At 36.0% G+C, this 16,136-nt stretch overlaps 1 protein-coding gene and 1 non-coding gene across 7 annotated transcripts in view; one reads left to right on the forward strand and one right to left on the reverse strand.

The window, feature by feature from the left end:
• The window catches only part of ZGRF1 (zinc finger GRF-type containing 1), a 56,571-nt gene that overhangs the window by 672 nt on the left and 39,763 nt on the right, over positions 1 to 16,136 (forward strand). For 5 of the 6 annotated variants that reach the window (XM_025290278.2, XM_006046986.3, XM_006046987.3 and 2 more), the window contains exons 2-6: positions 2,761 to 2,846; positions 3,859 to 3,939; positions 8,333 to 8,392; positions 9,825 to 10,010; positions 10,672 to 12,862. In XM_025290278.2, the coding sequence (XP_025146063.2) occupies positions 2,778 to 2,846; positions 3,859 to 3,939; positions 8,333 to 8,392; positions 9,825 to 10,010; positions 10,672 to 12,862 (2,587 nt within the window). In that variant the 5' untranslated portion in view covers positions 2,761 to 2,777. The remainder of the gene's footprint in view (positions 1 to 2,760; positions 2,847 to 3,858; positions 3,940 to 8,332; positions 8,393 to 9,824; positions 10,011 to 10,671; positions 12,863 to 16,136) is intronic. The other variant, XM_025290280.2, reaches the window with a different exon arrangement.
• TRNAQ-CUG lies at positions 3,537 to 3,609 on the reverse strand. Its single transcript has one exon. It is a non-coding gene; the product is annotated as a tRNA-Gln (tRNA).

Genomic DNA, 16,136 nt, shown 5'->3' on the forward strand with positions numbered 1-16,136 from the left:
TGTATGTATTTCTGTACTAAATTATCACAAAACATCTAATCTCTCCTCTTTTTTTTTTTTGAAGTGTAATCCTTTAAAGTAATCTACCACTTAAAAGAATTTGGACCTTCTCAATACCTTTTACATTGCAAATCCCTCAAGTAATATTTCTAATTTAGGAAAACAATGGGGGAATTTATTTTGCAATTGGTAAGCAGCATATAAGTAATCCTAAAGAAGTAAATACTGGATTTCTAACCTGTAAATTGTGATGGTAATAACAACTTTTCAGGATTATGAGACTGATAAATATTATATGTAAAGAACCCAGTCCCATTCTTGCCTGATACAGTAGGTTTTCCATAGTCACATAATGTAGTTTTTGTGAATGGGAACACCAGAATTTAGACTACTTAGTTTTGAATTCTGAATCTGCCATTTATTTACTTCATGATCTTAGGCAAATTACATACTTATTATGTACCTCACTTCCTATTTTTGTAAAATGAGTATAAAAAATAGTATCTGTACTATAAGGTGTAAACATTTAAAGCATTTTAACAGTGTCTATCATATAATTTGCACTGAGTAAATAATAGCTGTTATTAAAGCGATCTAATGTTAACTGCTACATGCCAAGCATTGTGTTGACACTATGTAGTCTTAACTCGGAGAAGGCGATGGCACCCCACTCCAGTACTCTTGCCTGGAAAATCCCATGGACGGAGGAGCCTGGTACGCTGCAGTCCATGGGGTCACTCAGTCGGACTTCACTTTCCCTTTTCACTTTCATGCATTGGAGAAGGACATGGCAAGCCACTCCAGTGTTCTTGCCTGGAGAATCCCAGAGACGGTGGAGCCTAGTGGGCTGCCGTCTGTGGGGTCGCACAGGGTTGGACACGACTGAAGCAACTTAGCAGCAGCAGCACCAGTCTTATCTACACATATAGGATGTCTAACCCATTCAGTGGCTAGAAGCAAGTTGCTGTAAAAGCAGCAGTGAGCGATGTGTTTCTTTGGACCTCTATTACCTTCTTGGCATTCACTAGGCATCTAGCAATCCTGTAAGCTGGAGGGGAGGGATTAGGATATGGAGTTATATTTCTGAAAGGCAGTGCCTCTGTAGGTCCGGTCCTGTGCTGTGAACTATGTCGTGGGACAAGTATTCATATCTCAGTTGTGTACCGTTTGCCCTGCCCTTTCTCCATTTGGCAGCCAGAGCAATCTTTGTAAAACCCAAGTCAGATCATGTAATCTTATTCTTAAAATTCTGCCTTGGCCTCCTGCTGTCTTTTTAAAAAGTCTAAACAACTTAGCATAAAATAGAATGCCCTTCGCATCCTGTTATTGCTCACTTTTTCAGTCTTCTCTCTCACAACTCACTATCTTACACTTGATTATAAACTAAAGTTCCTTGATTATGCCTTGCTAAGTCTTCCACAGCTTTTTTGTACATGTTATTCTTATTTGGAAATACCCTCCTTGGAATTTTTCCTTAGTTAATGATTATTTTGGTTTACAGTATATGCATTATGTCTTTCAGGAAACCTTGTTTGATGCCCTAGACTGAGTTGGGTGCCCCTCCAGTGCTTTTCCTTCCATATTTTTTGTAATTACTGTTTATTACCCTGCTATACTGAAAATTCCTTGAGACTAGGAGCAGTATTTTGTTTGTTTTAGTATCTTGGCCTAGTGCTATGTACACATAGTACATAGCACACAGTAAGTACTAAATATATGTGATTTATAAATAACATGTAGGTGGCCTATTTTTATACGTTTTGTATGTATAAAGGATGAATTTAATCCAGAATTGCAAATTATTGCTCTATTGAATACCTGTAGGTTTCCAACTTGAGTGTGTATCACTGTCACCTCCAGTGCCTTTTAAATTACAGGTACTGGACCCCAATGCCAGCCTTTATGATTTAATAGGTCAAGACTCAAGAATTGGAATGTCTAACTAGCTCCCAGGTGTTGCTAATGCTATTGGCCCAGAGATCTAAGGCAGTGCTTAAAAATAATAATACTTTCTTTGGCATCTCTGTTTACTTCTTCAGTTCATCATCAGTGATTTTAGATTACCAGATTTGCCCACAATAACAATTTTTCCAATAGCATGGGATAAGTATAATTGCAACTCATTGCAATTATATTGAAAAAGTTTTTCCTTGGAGATGTATTATAATGTATATTTGGTTTTAGATACTATGTTACATTGACTTTGAAAAATGTAAAAGGAAAAATTTGAAATGCAAGGGGGCCATCTTGTGGTGATCATAGTAATTCAGAGAATTTTAGAAATTGAAGCTCTTTCTCAGAGAAACCCAGCTTCTGGGGCAGGGGAGAATCAATTTTCTGATACATATTATGGCACCTGGAAAAATGTCTGCAGCCTACTCATTATTTTATATATTTTACTTAGTTTTCTCTTTACTCGGGAAATTCTTTTTCCACAGTGTGGTGTCACTATTCTGTTGGGTCCTCAGTGGCAAATAATTTGATTACATCTGTGGGTTGTTTTTTTTTTTCTTTTGGCTTACCCTGGGAGCTTGTGGGATCTTAGTTCCCTGACCAGTGAGTCATACCAGCCCTTTGCGGTGAAAGCACAGAGTGCAAGCCACTGGACTGCCAGGGAATTCCCTACATGTGTGTTTCCCTTGGTGATTACATGGTCTCAACACTTAAACACCTCTCTCTGGTCAAGAGTTTGTGGGGAAAAATTGTAGTTGATACTTATTCTGTTCATCAGGGTTGAATATTTGTCATTTTTCATTTTAGGTGCTATAAATAGTTGAATGACTACTGATTATTTTCTGGACCTGACTGTAATATCAGAAGAAATAATGGAAAGCCAAGAATTTATTGTAAGTCTTATTTGTTTTCACTGTTTCCTTTTTCCTTCCTTCCTTTCATGTTTCACAAATGTTTTGCCAGATTTAGCTAAAAAACCTAAAATAAATTTTTAAAAAACCCCAAACCTGGGACTTTACTGGTGATACAGTGGCTAAGACTCCTTGCTCCCAAGGCAAGGAGTCCAGGTTCGATCCCTAGTCAGGGAAACAGATCCCACGAGTTGCAGTTAAGAGTTCACGTGCCACAGTTAGGGATTCTGCATGCCATGGTGAGGATAGAAGATCCCACATGCTACAACTAAGACCTAGTGCAACCAAAGAAAAACAAAAAACAAAAACCCAAACCTAAAATAGGACACTCTGTTAAATTTGAACTTCAGATAAATGGTGAATAATTTTTAGTATAAGTATGCATCTCTTAAATATTGCCCTGTATTCTGTCTGGCAACCCTGTATTTTGCCTAGAGTTCACATTGTTTATGGAAAGTTCTTTGGAACAAATTCTTTGGAAGCTTGGAACCCGGAAATAATTTCTTTGCCTCGAAAGACTGGCACATCTATTCTATCTAGATTAATGGTTCTTAACCTGTTTGGTGTCAGGACCCTTTTATTTATTTATTTATTTTTTTAATTTTATTTGTTTGGCTGCACCAAGTCTTATTGTGGCATGAGGGAAAATCAGTTGAGGCATGCGGGATCTACTTCCCTGACTAGGGATCGAACTCCAGCCCTCCGCGTTCAGAGCACGGCGTCTTAACCACTGGACCACCAGGGAAGTCCCCAGGACCCTTTTATACTCTCACCTCTCCTTTCTCCCCTCCATTGTCTTTAACGACGAGGTTTCTTTCTTTCCTTTTTTTAAATTGATGTTTCATTGTTATGATATCTGTGTTTTTATTTTGATAAATAAAAGATCCTTCTGATGTTTTACATATTTTTTGTATAAAGGAAGGGTATAAAAATATATAACATTTAATACGTGTAAGTAGAAACCATTTCTTTGTTTTATACTTTTGGAAATAAGGTACTATATACTCATCAAAAGACGAAGAAGTCAAAAGTGTGGCAAGATGGAATTCTGAAGATCACTCACTTAGGAAACAAAGTAAGTGCAAAACAGTGGACTAAGGAGTCTAAAAGTTGGGTTCTTTTGATTGAATATTAAGAAAAGTCTGTAGATAAAACCTTACATATGTCCATAAGCTGATATGATGTGAAAACAGAAGTTGTCAAATGATTCCTATATCACAGTGATTAATTTGTGGATTATAAAAGCTCAGTTAATACTATTTAATTTCCTTTGATTTTTTAAAAAATCAGATTTTATATGAAACATTTTAGGAATTTTGACACTTTTCTTCTTTGCAGTAGTAAGAGTTTATACCAAAAAAACTACTATAAAATATATTTATACCACAATAATGCTCACAGTGTAATGGTACATACAGAGTTGACATATTTTAGAAAAGCTGACAATTTCTGAAATTATGTATAGGATTCTTTTCTTCTGTTTTTGGATTTTCTTCATTATTTTCTGATATCCTATCAAGTTTTGAGAGAACTATTTACTAGGATAAATCTTTGACCCTACTAGATATAGTGATCCTTCTTTGGGTTTCTTTTCCCACCCTGATTATCATTATCTCCATCTGTCAAATTTAAATGTTCTACTCTTACCCATTCTCATGACCTTATTTAATACCCTTGTGTCCTCATTCATCGTATCACCTCTTCTTCATTTGACTTCTGTGACACCACACTCTCCTAATGTTGCTTACTGTCCACTTCTAAGTATTTTCTACTGGCTAATTGTCTTCCCATGATTAAAATTTTTACTCAGGACTCAGGCCTTTATGCTTTTGTAGACATGTATAAAGATACATAAATTATCTCTTCCTCTATGGAGGAAAGGGAGATTTATTGGAAGGAATTGTGTAATGTGATTGTGGAGGCTGACAAGTTCCAACATTGGTAGTTGGCAAGCTGGAGACCCATGAGAACTAATAATGTGGTTTTAGTGTTTATGCCAACAGGCCTGACACCCAGGAAGAGCCATTATTTCAGTTTGAGTTATAAGTTAGCAAAAAACTGATGTCTCAGGTCAAAGACAGGCACGAGTTTTTCTCTTACTTGGGCTTTTTGTTCTGTATAGGCTTTCTACTGAAGGGATGAGGGACAGCAATCTAGTCATTTATTTTATTGAAGTATATTTTTGACATGTCATTATTTTAGTTTCAAGTGTACAACTTAATGATTTGTGTATACATTGCAGAATGATCAAAGTAAGTCTATTTCCCATCCATCACCATCCATAGTTAGAAAAATTCTTTTTCTTTTCCTTGTGATGAGGACTTTTAAAATTTACTCTCAGCAAATAAACAATCGTTGTTTTTTAGTTGCTGAGTTGTGTCTCTTTGTGATCCCATGGACTATAGCCCGCCAGGCTCCTCTGTCTATGGGATTTTCCAGGCAAGAATACTGGAGTGGGTTGCCATTTCCTTCTCTAGGGGATCTTCTCAACCCAGGAATTGAACCTGCATCTATCGTATATTTTGGACTTCCCAGGTGGCTCAGTGGCAAAGAACCCATCTGCCAGTGCAGGAGATGTGGGTTCTATTGTTTCTCTTAATATTACCAAATTTAAAGAAAGAACTATTACAGATGAATTGATAACATATTGGACACATTGGCAAGATTGTATCCTCCTGAATGAAGCCAGCAGTTAAAGATCTCCATATTCCCTCCTTATTCTGCTTATACATATCTATCACTCTGAAATTATCAGTAAAAGAAACTTTTTAATATAGAAAGACTACTTGTAAGAAAACAAACCTCTTAACCAGGTACCAGGCACATTTAAAGCATGCAGTGAATAGTAACTATTGTTATAGATTTTGTCTTCAAGGGACTTTTATCTAATTTTTATCTAAGAGCCTAATAATTAAAATATGTACAATGATTCGCTTAAGGTTCTATGAGATGATAAATGAGAGATGTCAAAATTTGACTCTGGTTCAAAGAAATCTTTCTGGATGAAGAGTATTCTTTTGAGTATTTGTTTCGTTTTGTAAACAAAGTTGTTAGGTTTGAGGGAAGGAAGCTGAGCGTGGTGTCATGGCTGTAACAGTGTGGAGGTGTAGCACAGAGTGAAACACTTCTGGGAACTAGAAACAGTTGACTGTGGCTGGAATAAGGGTCCATGCTGGAAAACTGTAGAAGATACAGCTAAAGACGTGGGCAGGAGGCGTATTATAAAGGACTTTGTGTGCTCAGCCTGAGGTGCCACTGAAGAATTAGGAGCAGAAGAATGACGTAATCATGTTCCTATTTTTAGAAAGATCCCTTTGGCAGCTATGTCTAACATACCTTTTAAGTGACGTAGGATGAAAGATTGGATTTAGAAAGACTTATAATAAAGAGGTTGTAGAGTAATATAGACAAAACGTAATGGGACTCTGACCATGCAGGCGTTAGCCTTGACATTGGAGAGAAATGATAATAGAAATTGTGAAAATATAGAATCTGAAGGTCTTGGATATGAAGGAGAGGAGAATCCAGAATGACTTTCAGGTTTCTGTATTACGCTCATGGTACTGAGTGAGACAGGATCTCTGAAAAAGAAAAGCACATTTAGAGGAAGCAGTGAAGATTTTGAGTTTTATTTTGAAACTCTGTTTCATCGACTAGGCTAAAGCCTTTGACTGTATGGATCATAACAAACTGTGGAAAGCTCTTAAAGAGATGGGAATATAGACTATCTTACCTGTCTCCTGAGAAACCTGTTTGCGGGTCAAGAGGCAACAGGTAGAACCCGGTATGGGACAACTGATTGATTCAAGATTGAGAAAGGAGTACGACAGGGCTGTTTGCTGTCACCCTGTTTATTTAATCTACACGCTGAGCACATCATGAGAAATGCCGGGCTGGATGAGTTACAAGTTGGACTTAAGACAGGCTGGAGAAACAGCAACAACCTCAGATATGTGGATGATACCGTTCTAATGGCAGAAAGCAAAGAGGAACTAAAGAGCCTCTTGATGATGAGGGTGAAGGAGGAGAGGGAAAGACCTGGCTTAAAACTATTAAAAAAACTAAGATCATAGCATCCAGCCTCATTGCTGCATGGCAAATAGAAGGGGAAAATGTGGAAATAGTGACAGATTTTCTCTTCTTGGGCTTCAAAATCACTGCAGATGGTGACTGCAGCCATGAAATCAGAAGATGATTGCTTTTCGGCAGGAAAGCTATGACAAACCTAGACAACATGGAAAAGCAGAGACATTACTCTGCTGACAAAGGTCCTTATAGTCAAGGCTATGGTCTTCCCGGTGGCCACGTACAACTGTATGGTTGTGAGAGCTGGACCGTAAAGAAGACAGAGCACCAAAGAATTGATGCTTTCAAATTGTGGTGCTGGAGAAGACTCCTGAAAGTACCCTGGACAGCAAGGAGGTCAAATCAGTTAGTCTTAAGGGAAATCAACCCTGAATACTCGTTGGAAGGGCTTATGCTAAAGCTCTAGTATTTTGGTCACCTGATGCAAACAGTTGACTCATTGGAAAAGTCCCTGATGCTGGGAAGATTGAGAGCACAAGGAGAAGAGGGTGTCAGAGGATGAAATGGCTGGATGGCATCACTGATGCAATGGACATGAACTTGGCAAACTTCAAGAGATGGTGAGGGACAGGGAGGCCTGGCTTGCTGCAGTCCATGGGGTCGCAAAGAGTCAGACATGACTGAGCGACTGAACAGTGAGCAGCATGGCTAGAGAGCTAGAGATACACAGGAGAAAGCCAGAAAATGATCATCACCTTAGTTTCCTTTTTCTCCCATATCCTGCACATTGAGTAGGTTTTACTTTTTATGCCTCAAACAATTGTCTTATCCCATTGCTGAGGACCTATTTCAAGTTCTAATCATCTCCTTGATCCTTCATATCACACTTAGAATAAGCTCTTTACTGATACTGTTTCCTGATTTGCCTCCTCTAACTTATTCCAATTCTGTTTTCTCCCCAGTTTCATTCTAAGATTCTCCTGAAGTGAAGTCGCTCAGTCATGTCCGACTCTGCGACCCCATGGACTGTAGCCCACCAGGCTCCTCCATCCATGGAATTTTCTAGGCAAGAGTACTGGAGTGGGTTGCCATTTCCTTCTCCAGGGGATCTTCCCGACCCAGGAATCCAACCTGGGTCTCCCACATTGTGGGCAGACGGTTTACTGTCTGAGCCACCAGGGAATCCCAAGATTCTCCTGGTAGGGATTAATTTCTTGAATTTATGAGTATGCCTTTGATCTCTTAAACACGCTAAATGGATGATTAGTAAACATTTGAGATAGATGCACTTTCTAATCCAAGTTTACAAAGTGGGTAATCCTTCAAGACATGATTTACTTATATAACAACTTTTTGTTTGCTTTGAAGATATTTAAGAAAAGTAGAATTCTGTTATGTCCTTTTTTTAAAACATTGTTAATATTTGTTTTGTTTTAATATAGGCAATTTTATATGATGACAAAGGAGTATGTTTGGAGAGTTTATTTCTTAAGTGCCTTGAGGTATTTTAATATATCTTATTTTTAAGCTGTTGTTAAAAAAATCTTTTACTTCCTTTGTGAATATTGTTAAATAGTATAGTAATGGTACTAATGTTAATAATTATAGATAGTATTTATTGAACATTTATTATTAGCCAGACTCTGCTAAAGGCTTTTAGATATTGTTTCATTTAATATTTATACAGCCCTGTGATTTTTATAGACTAAGAGTATAGTACTGAAAGATTAAATAATTTACCCACGTTTATAGAGTTAAAGTGGTAAGGCTAGGATTTGAACTAAGAAAGTTATTCTAACTTTATTATGTGGTTTTGATAAGCAGAGAACTACAGTGGGATACATTTTGTGAAATTGCTCTTATTTGAAATATTTTCTCAAATATTCATGTTTTTTCTCTGGAGAAGGAAGAAAAGGGAACCAAAAGCATATTTTAGTATAAAGAATAAGACAGTAGAAGTTGTTTGTTCTGGATTTATTTGCCACTTTCACATACTTCCTAGCTAACCTAACCTCTCTGTGTTCACCCTCTCTACTATAAAATGAGGACCATGGATGTATTCTACCTGATTGGTCAGAAAATTAGAAATAGCTTAGGTAAAGTGCCTCGCTGTTTAGTACAATGATTCTCAAAGTGCTAAAATGTATATTTTTATTATCATTGTGTTGATTTTGGTCATGGTACTTGATATGTTTTAAAATTTTATGACAAAAATGGTGGTAGAATTCTAATATTTATCAAAAGAGGGTCTAGGAGGAGCATTATTTTATGAGATACTTAATTGATGGTAACAGTGGTTATTGTTATTTCATTTAAAGTAAAGATTGAAAAAAAAAAGAAAAAAAAATAAAGTAAAGATTGAGTACCTTATCTGTGATAATACACAGATTTTGCATATTACCAACCAGGTTAATAATCTTTTTATGTTGCAGTCTGAAATGGTAATAGTACTGTATTCTGTTTATTAAAGTGATTAGAAATGCTATTTCAGAATATAATTGTTTAAGTAATAGTTCATAATAATTTGTGATAATTTTATGTATCTAATTCAATTAGTTTATAAATATATATAACATTATTTAATAGCTCTAATTTAATAATTACATTTAATTTTATGAATTCTAAGTGAAATCCTTGAGATGAAGCACAGTTTTCTTGTTTGTCTTTGTATCCCAGCATGTAGCAAAAAGGCTCATATAATCCTTAATATGTATTGTTGAATAAACAAATTAGTGAATTTATTTTGTTGTATTACTTTTTTGTGTGCTTGTTGATGGTTAGTGCATATTAATAAATAATTTAGTTATTGATTCATTTAGCAACTATTTATTGAATATCCATTGTGTCTTTGCCAGTGCTGGAAGCTTATTGCAACACATATATAATCAAATAATTAGACATATATGATTTTGATGCTTATTCTTTAAAATTTAGGTTAAACCTGGAGATGATTTAGAAAGTGATCGGTACTTAATCACAGTTGAGGAGGTTAAAGTTGCTGGAAGCACAGCTGTGAAGCAGGATATCATTAAAGAAGCACCAGCATTAAATTCAAAGAGGTTTATGTCTTCTGGCCGATCCCTTGGGTGTCAGCCTGCTGGTTTAAAAAGGAAGTTCACTGTAAGTTTCTCTGTTGAAAATAATAAATCAATATATATTTATAAAATCATTTCAAGAAGTAGTGAATTGCAAAACTGTTGTACTGTATGATTAAAACAGTACTTTATCGTATATGCTATGGTAGAAAAGACTTCCCTGGTGGCTCAGACAGTAAAGTGTCTGCCTACAATGCGGGAGACCTGGGTTCGATCCCTGGGTTGGGAAGATCCTCTGGAGAAGGAAATGGCAACCCACCCCAGTACTCTTACCTGCAAAAATCTCATGAATGGAGGAGTGTGATAGGCTACAGTCCATGAGGTCGCAAAGAGTCAGACATGACTGAGCGACTTCACTTTCACTTTCACTATGGTAGAAAGGAAGTAAACTTAATACAAATGAGTGTTTGCATTTTAGCATAGCAGAATTTATATCTTTTTTTTTTTTGGCTATGCTGGGTCTTAGTTGTGGCATGTGGGATCTAGTTCCCAGACTAGGGATCAAACCCAGGCCCTCTGCACTGGTATCGCAGAGTCTTAGCCACTGGACCACCAGGGAAGTTCCCCAAAATTTATGTCTTCATTATTACTTTATCTTGTAAAATACGCACATTCTTTTTTAGCCAGTTCATTTTACATTTTCTTTATCGTCTATAGAACAGCTAATAATTGTTTAATATTTTTAGGGTTTTCAAGGACCACGTCAAGTACCAAAGAAAATGGTTATTACAGAAAATAGTGAACCAGCTGCTTCACTTGAGTCTGAGAAACCTGGTCCTGCTTTTCTTTCTCCATTGTACAGCACACCTCCTTTGTTTTCTACAATTGGCAAGAAAGATATAAGTAATATGCCAACAGACTCTGAGAACATTGTCACTTACAAGAACAGAGAGCGAAATGGCATACCTTTTTCTTCAGTTATCTCTACTCCATCCTTCAAGATTAACCCAGAAGTGCTATGTGAAGAAAATTATGTTTGCTCTCCTGTTAGTTCTGTAAATAAGCGTTCAGATTCTTTACTGACTGATGAGTCCATGAAAAGAGACAGTTTGGTATCTCATGGTTTAGGAGTTTCACAAAACATTAGAAGCAAAGCCCAGATATTAGCTCTTCTGAAGTCCACATCCACAAGTACGTCTAAGGAGTTAAATTCTGAGATTATAGGCCATTTCCCTCAGATACAACCACAAGGAAGTTTAGAAATTCCTGCTGAACCAAATTGCTTAACCGAACAGGAAGAATATGCTGAAATGAAGAGCACAGAAAGTTTACACAACCAGCATCAATCAGAAAATGCCATGAGAAATAAAAGCCGGTGGGCCATGTATTTATCCTCACAGAGTTCACCTGTACATTCTTCTACAGTAGATGGAAAAGATATAGAAAAGAAACCCAAGACCCAAGAAGGTAATTTAAACTTGAAAGACTTTTCGATGCAAAAAAGGATCCAGTTCTTTGAAACATGTGCTGAAAAGGGAAAAAGGTATAATGAAGATAAGCCAATAGATGATAATGATCAATCCTGGGATCAAGAAGGAAAACTAGAAATTCCTTCATTCTATGAAAACAGTAGCTTACCAATTAATTGTAACATTGTAGTAAATGATGGCTTATTATTAGATTCTGACATTCAAAAAAATAATAAAAGATCTGTTGATCAAAATGACCAGATAGGCAAAAAAGGATCAATTCTTCTTAGAGAAAAAGCACAGGAGATAAATATAAATGGAACACCAGAAAAGAAGTATGAACATCTACAAATCAAATCTTCACTAAGTAACAATTCTGGGATCTCTGATGATATATTTTCTAAAAGTAGTACTAACAGTGAAAGCCTTAGTAGTATTCATGAACCCATGAGTGATATATCACAGCCACTTGTGGAAGTCACATTTAATCTAAACAATTTCGAAACCAGTGACACTGAAGAGGAATCACAGGAAAGCAGCAAAATTTCCCAGGATTCAGAGAATTCAACTTTGGTTAATAGCAGCAATTCAAGATGGGAGAATATAAGCTGTAAAGAAGTTGGCAGTGAACATCTGCCTCTCTTAACGTCTACTGGGGGCAAACTTTCAGAGACATTTCCCATGAAAGAGATTCTGCCTTCACAGTTTTGTGATAAAACTTGTGTAGGTTATGACACAGAAACTTGGAAAGCTGGAAACACTGGAAAAGAAATAAAGGAGGTGTGTAGTGACACATTAAGCAATTTTGACTCATCTTTAGAGTGGACTGATGATAGATATGTAGAAAATGATGAGGGCGCTAATAAATCCATTAGTGCTTCCTTCCCAAGTAAACCTGAAAGTATGAACACAAATTTACATATTCCTCATCTTTTAAACATAGCCACTGATCAGAAACCTGAAAACAACCTATTTTCAGAACAGGCTCAGACTCGGTCTTTTATTATGGGAAGTGACTTAGACAAAAATACCAATCAGGTTTTACCATTAACCTCTAGCAGTGGCAACAGTATCCAGATATTAAATGCCAAACAGATTCACTCCAAAGAATGTACTGCACTTGATAGATCACAGACCCAAGGTTCCAATTCTTTGTGTTACCCTTTGGGAAAAACACATATTTCCAAAGACACAGAATCACATATTTCTGAATCTGAAGAGGTGGGAAGGAGTCGAGGTTTATCCCAGGACCATATTGATGTAGAAACTTCTGGAGAAAACAAACAATACGGGAATAATCTTAGAAATTCTTCAGAAATTTCTGGATTAGTAAATAGCATTTCTCTCTTAAAATCATTGACTGAACACAGTACGGCTTTGGAAGGCTTGGAAATATTGAAAAAGAAAAATACCTCCTTGAAACAACAAGGAACTCTGCAGACATATGAGCCAGATAGCAGTCCTGAAGGTTAGAATGGCAGGTCTCATCCTCGTTTTATTTGTTTACAGCTGTGTAATATTTTATTGTGTGGTTGAACCATCATTCATGCAACCAGTCTCCAGTATTTTGTTATTGCAAATAATGTGACAATGGTAACCTTTTATGTCTGTATAACTCTGTGGGTGTTTTGCATGTTATTGCAGGTATGTCTCCAGGGCAGATTCCTTCCTAACAGGTTTGTTGAGTAAATGTGTGTCTACTAGATGCCTCTAAATTCCCTCAAAGGAATCATACCATCTCTCACTCCCACTAATAATGTGTCAGAGTGCCAGTTTCAGCATAGTATTGCCAATAGAGTATGTTGCCAAGCTTTCGAATTTTTACCAGTCTAATAGATGAGAAATGAGAGTATAAATTTGTATTTCTATTACTACAAATGAAATTGAGCTTTTCATATACTTAAACATCATTTGTCTTTTTTCTCAAACTGTCTGTTCTACCTTTTTATCCAGTCTTTTCATGGTTGTTGGTCTTTTTATTCTCTTTTACTTGGAAGAATTCTTTAAAGATTAGAAAAATATCAGCCCTTTATCTATGATATATGTTGCAAATATTTTCTTTTAGTATGTTGTTGATTGATTGGCTTTTTGACTTGGCTTATGGTATTTGCCAACAGCATATTTTTTAAAGAAAAATAACAGGACATAATTAATACTATGTACATATGAACAAATGAACAATGTACTTTATAATATTCAAAAGTTAAAACTGAACTTTTATTTGATTATCTCAAGGAATCCCTGAGAAAAATAGTAATAAATTATTGTATCTAGAAAATTTTTTTAATGTAGTTAAATTTGATGGTTATTATTATAGTTTATTTTCTAAAAAACTAAAAATAAAAAACTATTGAAAAATAAATGTGGGTAGATGTAGTTATGCAATATCAGATAAGGATATAAATTTCTAATATAAGATTTAGGAATTACAGATTTTAGTTTTGGGAAATTTTTTCTTTTTTCTCATCAAGTTGGAGAAGAGGATTTTAGTTAATTCTCATTATTCGTGTGATATATGTGCTATACAGTTACCAAACAGTAAGTTAGTGAACAGTAAGCCATTGCTTCTAGGAGAAATGAAGGATAGGAGAAATGCATGGTTAGTTTCCTTCAAACCTCTGGTCAGAACATTTTCATCAGCTAATCAGTATAAAACCTTGGTTTTTTATTTATTTTATTGAAGGATAATTGCTTTACAGAATTTTGCTGTTTTCTGTCAAACCTCAACATGACTCAGCCATAGGTAAACATATATCCCCTCCCTTTTGAAACTCCCTCCCATCTCCCTCCCCACCCCACCCCTCTAGGTTGATACAGAGCCCCTGCTTGAGTTTCATGAGACATACAGCAAATTCCCATTGGCTATCTATTTTACATATGGTAATGGAAGTTTCCATGTCACACTCTTCATACATCTCACCCCCTCCTCCCCTCTCCCCATGTCCATAAGTCTATTCTCTATGTCTGTTTCTCCATTGCTGCCCTGTAAATTCTTCAGAACCATTTTTCTAGATTCCATATATGTGTGTTAGAATACAATATTTATCTTTCTCTTTCTGACTCACTTCACTCTGTATAAGAGGTTCTAGGTTCATCCACCTCATCAGAACTGACTCAAATGCGTTCCTTTTTATGGCTGAATAATATTCCATTGTGTATATGTACCACAGCTTCTTTATCCATTCATCTGTCAATGGGCATCTAGGTTGCTTCCATGTTCCAGCTGTTGTAAATAGTGCTTCAGTGGACAATGGGATACATGTGTCTTTTTCAACCCTGGTTTCCTCAGGGTATATGCCTAGGAGTGGGATTGCTGGGTCATATGGTGGTAAAACCTTGTTTTATGTGTGTTTCCATTTAAAGATGCCTTACTTAATGTATACTGGTGATTGATTAACACTGAAGTTATGATCAAAGGCACTCTAATTCATGCCTGAATGAAACTTATCACTTGTTTTCTACATGAGGGACACCATAGCCTTCTTGCACTTAGGAACACTATGCAGCAGTACACTTAGGAAACATTTTAAATAGCAGAGTCACCAATAAAACACCCTCAACTATGAAAAATGTACTAAAGAGATCACAAAAGGGACACTTGGAGCAGGAGAGCTGAAATTAGCAGGCGGAGTGTCTTCTACCTCAGCTGGGAATGTGCACATCAAGACACTCATTTTTTCATAGTTCTGCATGTCTGCAAATGACCTCAGAAATATAGCTTTGATTTGGGGGTTACAAATAAATTTTAGTAAGTAAGTGGGATCTGTGAATAATAAGGATCGACTGTATTTTCGGACATAGATGTTTCTCTAAAAAATGACTAAGTTGGTTTTCTTGAGACAGTTTGAGGAGATGAAATTTCTTATTAGAATTTAACAAATGACTTCATGGATTTTAATTCAGAATTAGATAAGAATCAGTTTTACCACCATTTTAGGATGTGTGAAAATGTTTAAAAAAAAAACACAAAACACATTTTCTCCAATATTTTAAAGTTTTTGTGAGATAATGGGATATATTTTAGAAATGTTAATTTAGAAGTTTATTCTTGAGTGAAGGCAGTGAAGGAAAAAATAATTTTCATCCAGTGCCTTTTAAAAATTCTCTTTATAAATAAGCTCAATTTCTAAGATTTTTGTTTCATTTAAATATAGTCTGAATGTTTACAGGAAAATAATGAAACCAAAAATAATAATTGGTAAAAAATGAAGTTTACACTGGATATAGCTATGTTTGTTTGTTTGTTTTTACCAGAAGTAATCACTTAAAAATTATAGTCTTATTGGTGACTTTAGAAGAAACTGAGATTATTGAATTTCTTTTAAGGGAAAAAAAAATCCTGTTTTAAACAGATAACTGATAAGGTGTTTGACTTAGCCACCCTGTCCTCCTTTCCATTCTGCAGCCTTACCAGCTTTTCTGTCTTGAAGAGTCTTGACACTTCTTTTGCCTTTTGCCTGAACACCTTTATTCCTGTATAGCTGGTCTTCTTATCCTCAGGTTTCAGCATTTCTTCCCATGAGAGATCTCTCCAGATCATCCTGCTGAAACCACTCTAGCATATTGCCCTGTGTTATGAAAACCTTTTGTATCACAAGCTGAATTTATTTACCTTCGCTGTCCCTCTGTTTTCAAGGGATCTTGTTTGTTTTGTTCACTGCTGTTTCCCCAGTGTCTGGCATACTGTAATTTCAAAATAATGGTTACATTCCTTGTTTCACTCAGTTTTAGAAATAAGTTTT

The sequence above is a fragment of the Bubalus bubalis genome, chromosome 7, assembly GCF_019923935.1.
Source record: "Bubalus bubalis isolate 160015118507 breed Murrah chromosome 7, NDDB_SH_1, whole genome shotgun sequence".
Lineage (NCBI taxonomy): Eukaryota > Metazoa > Chordata > Mammalia > Artiodactyla > Bovidae > Bubalus > Bubalus bubalis.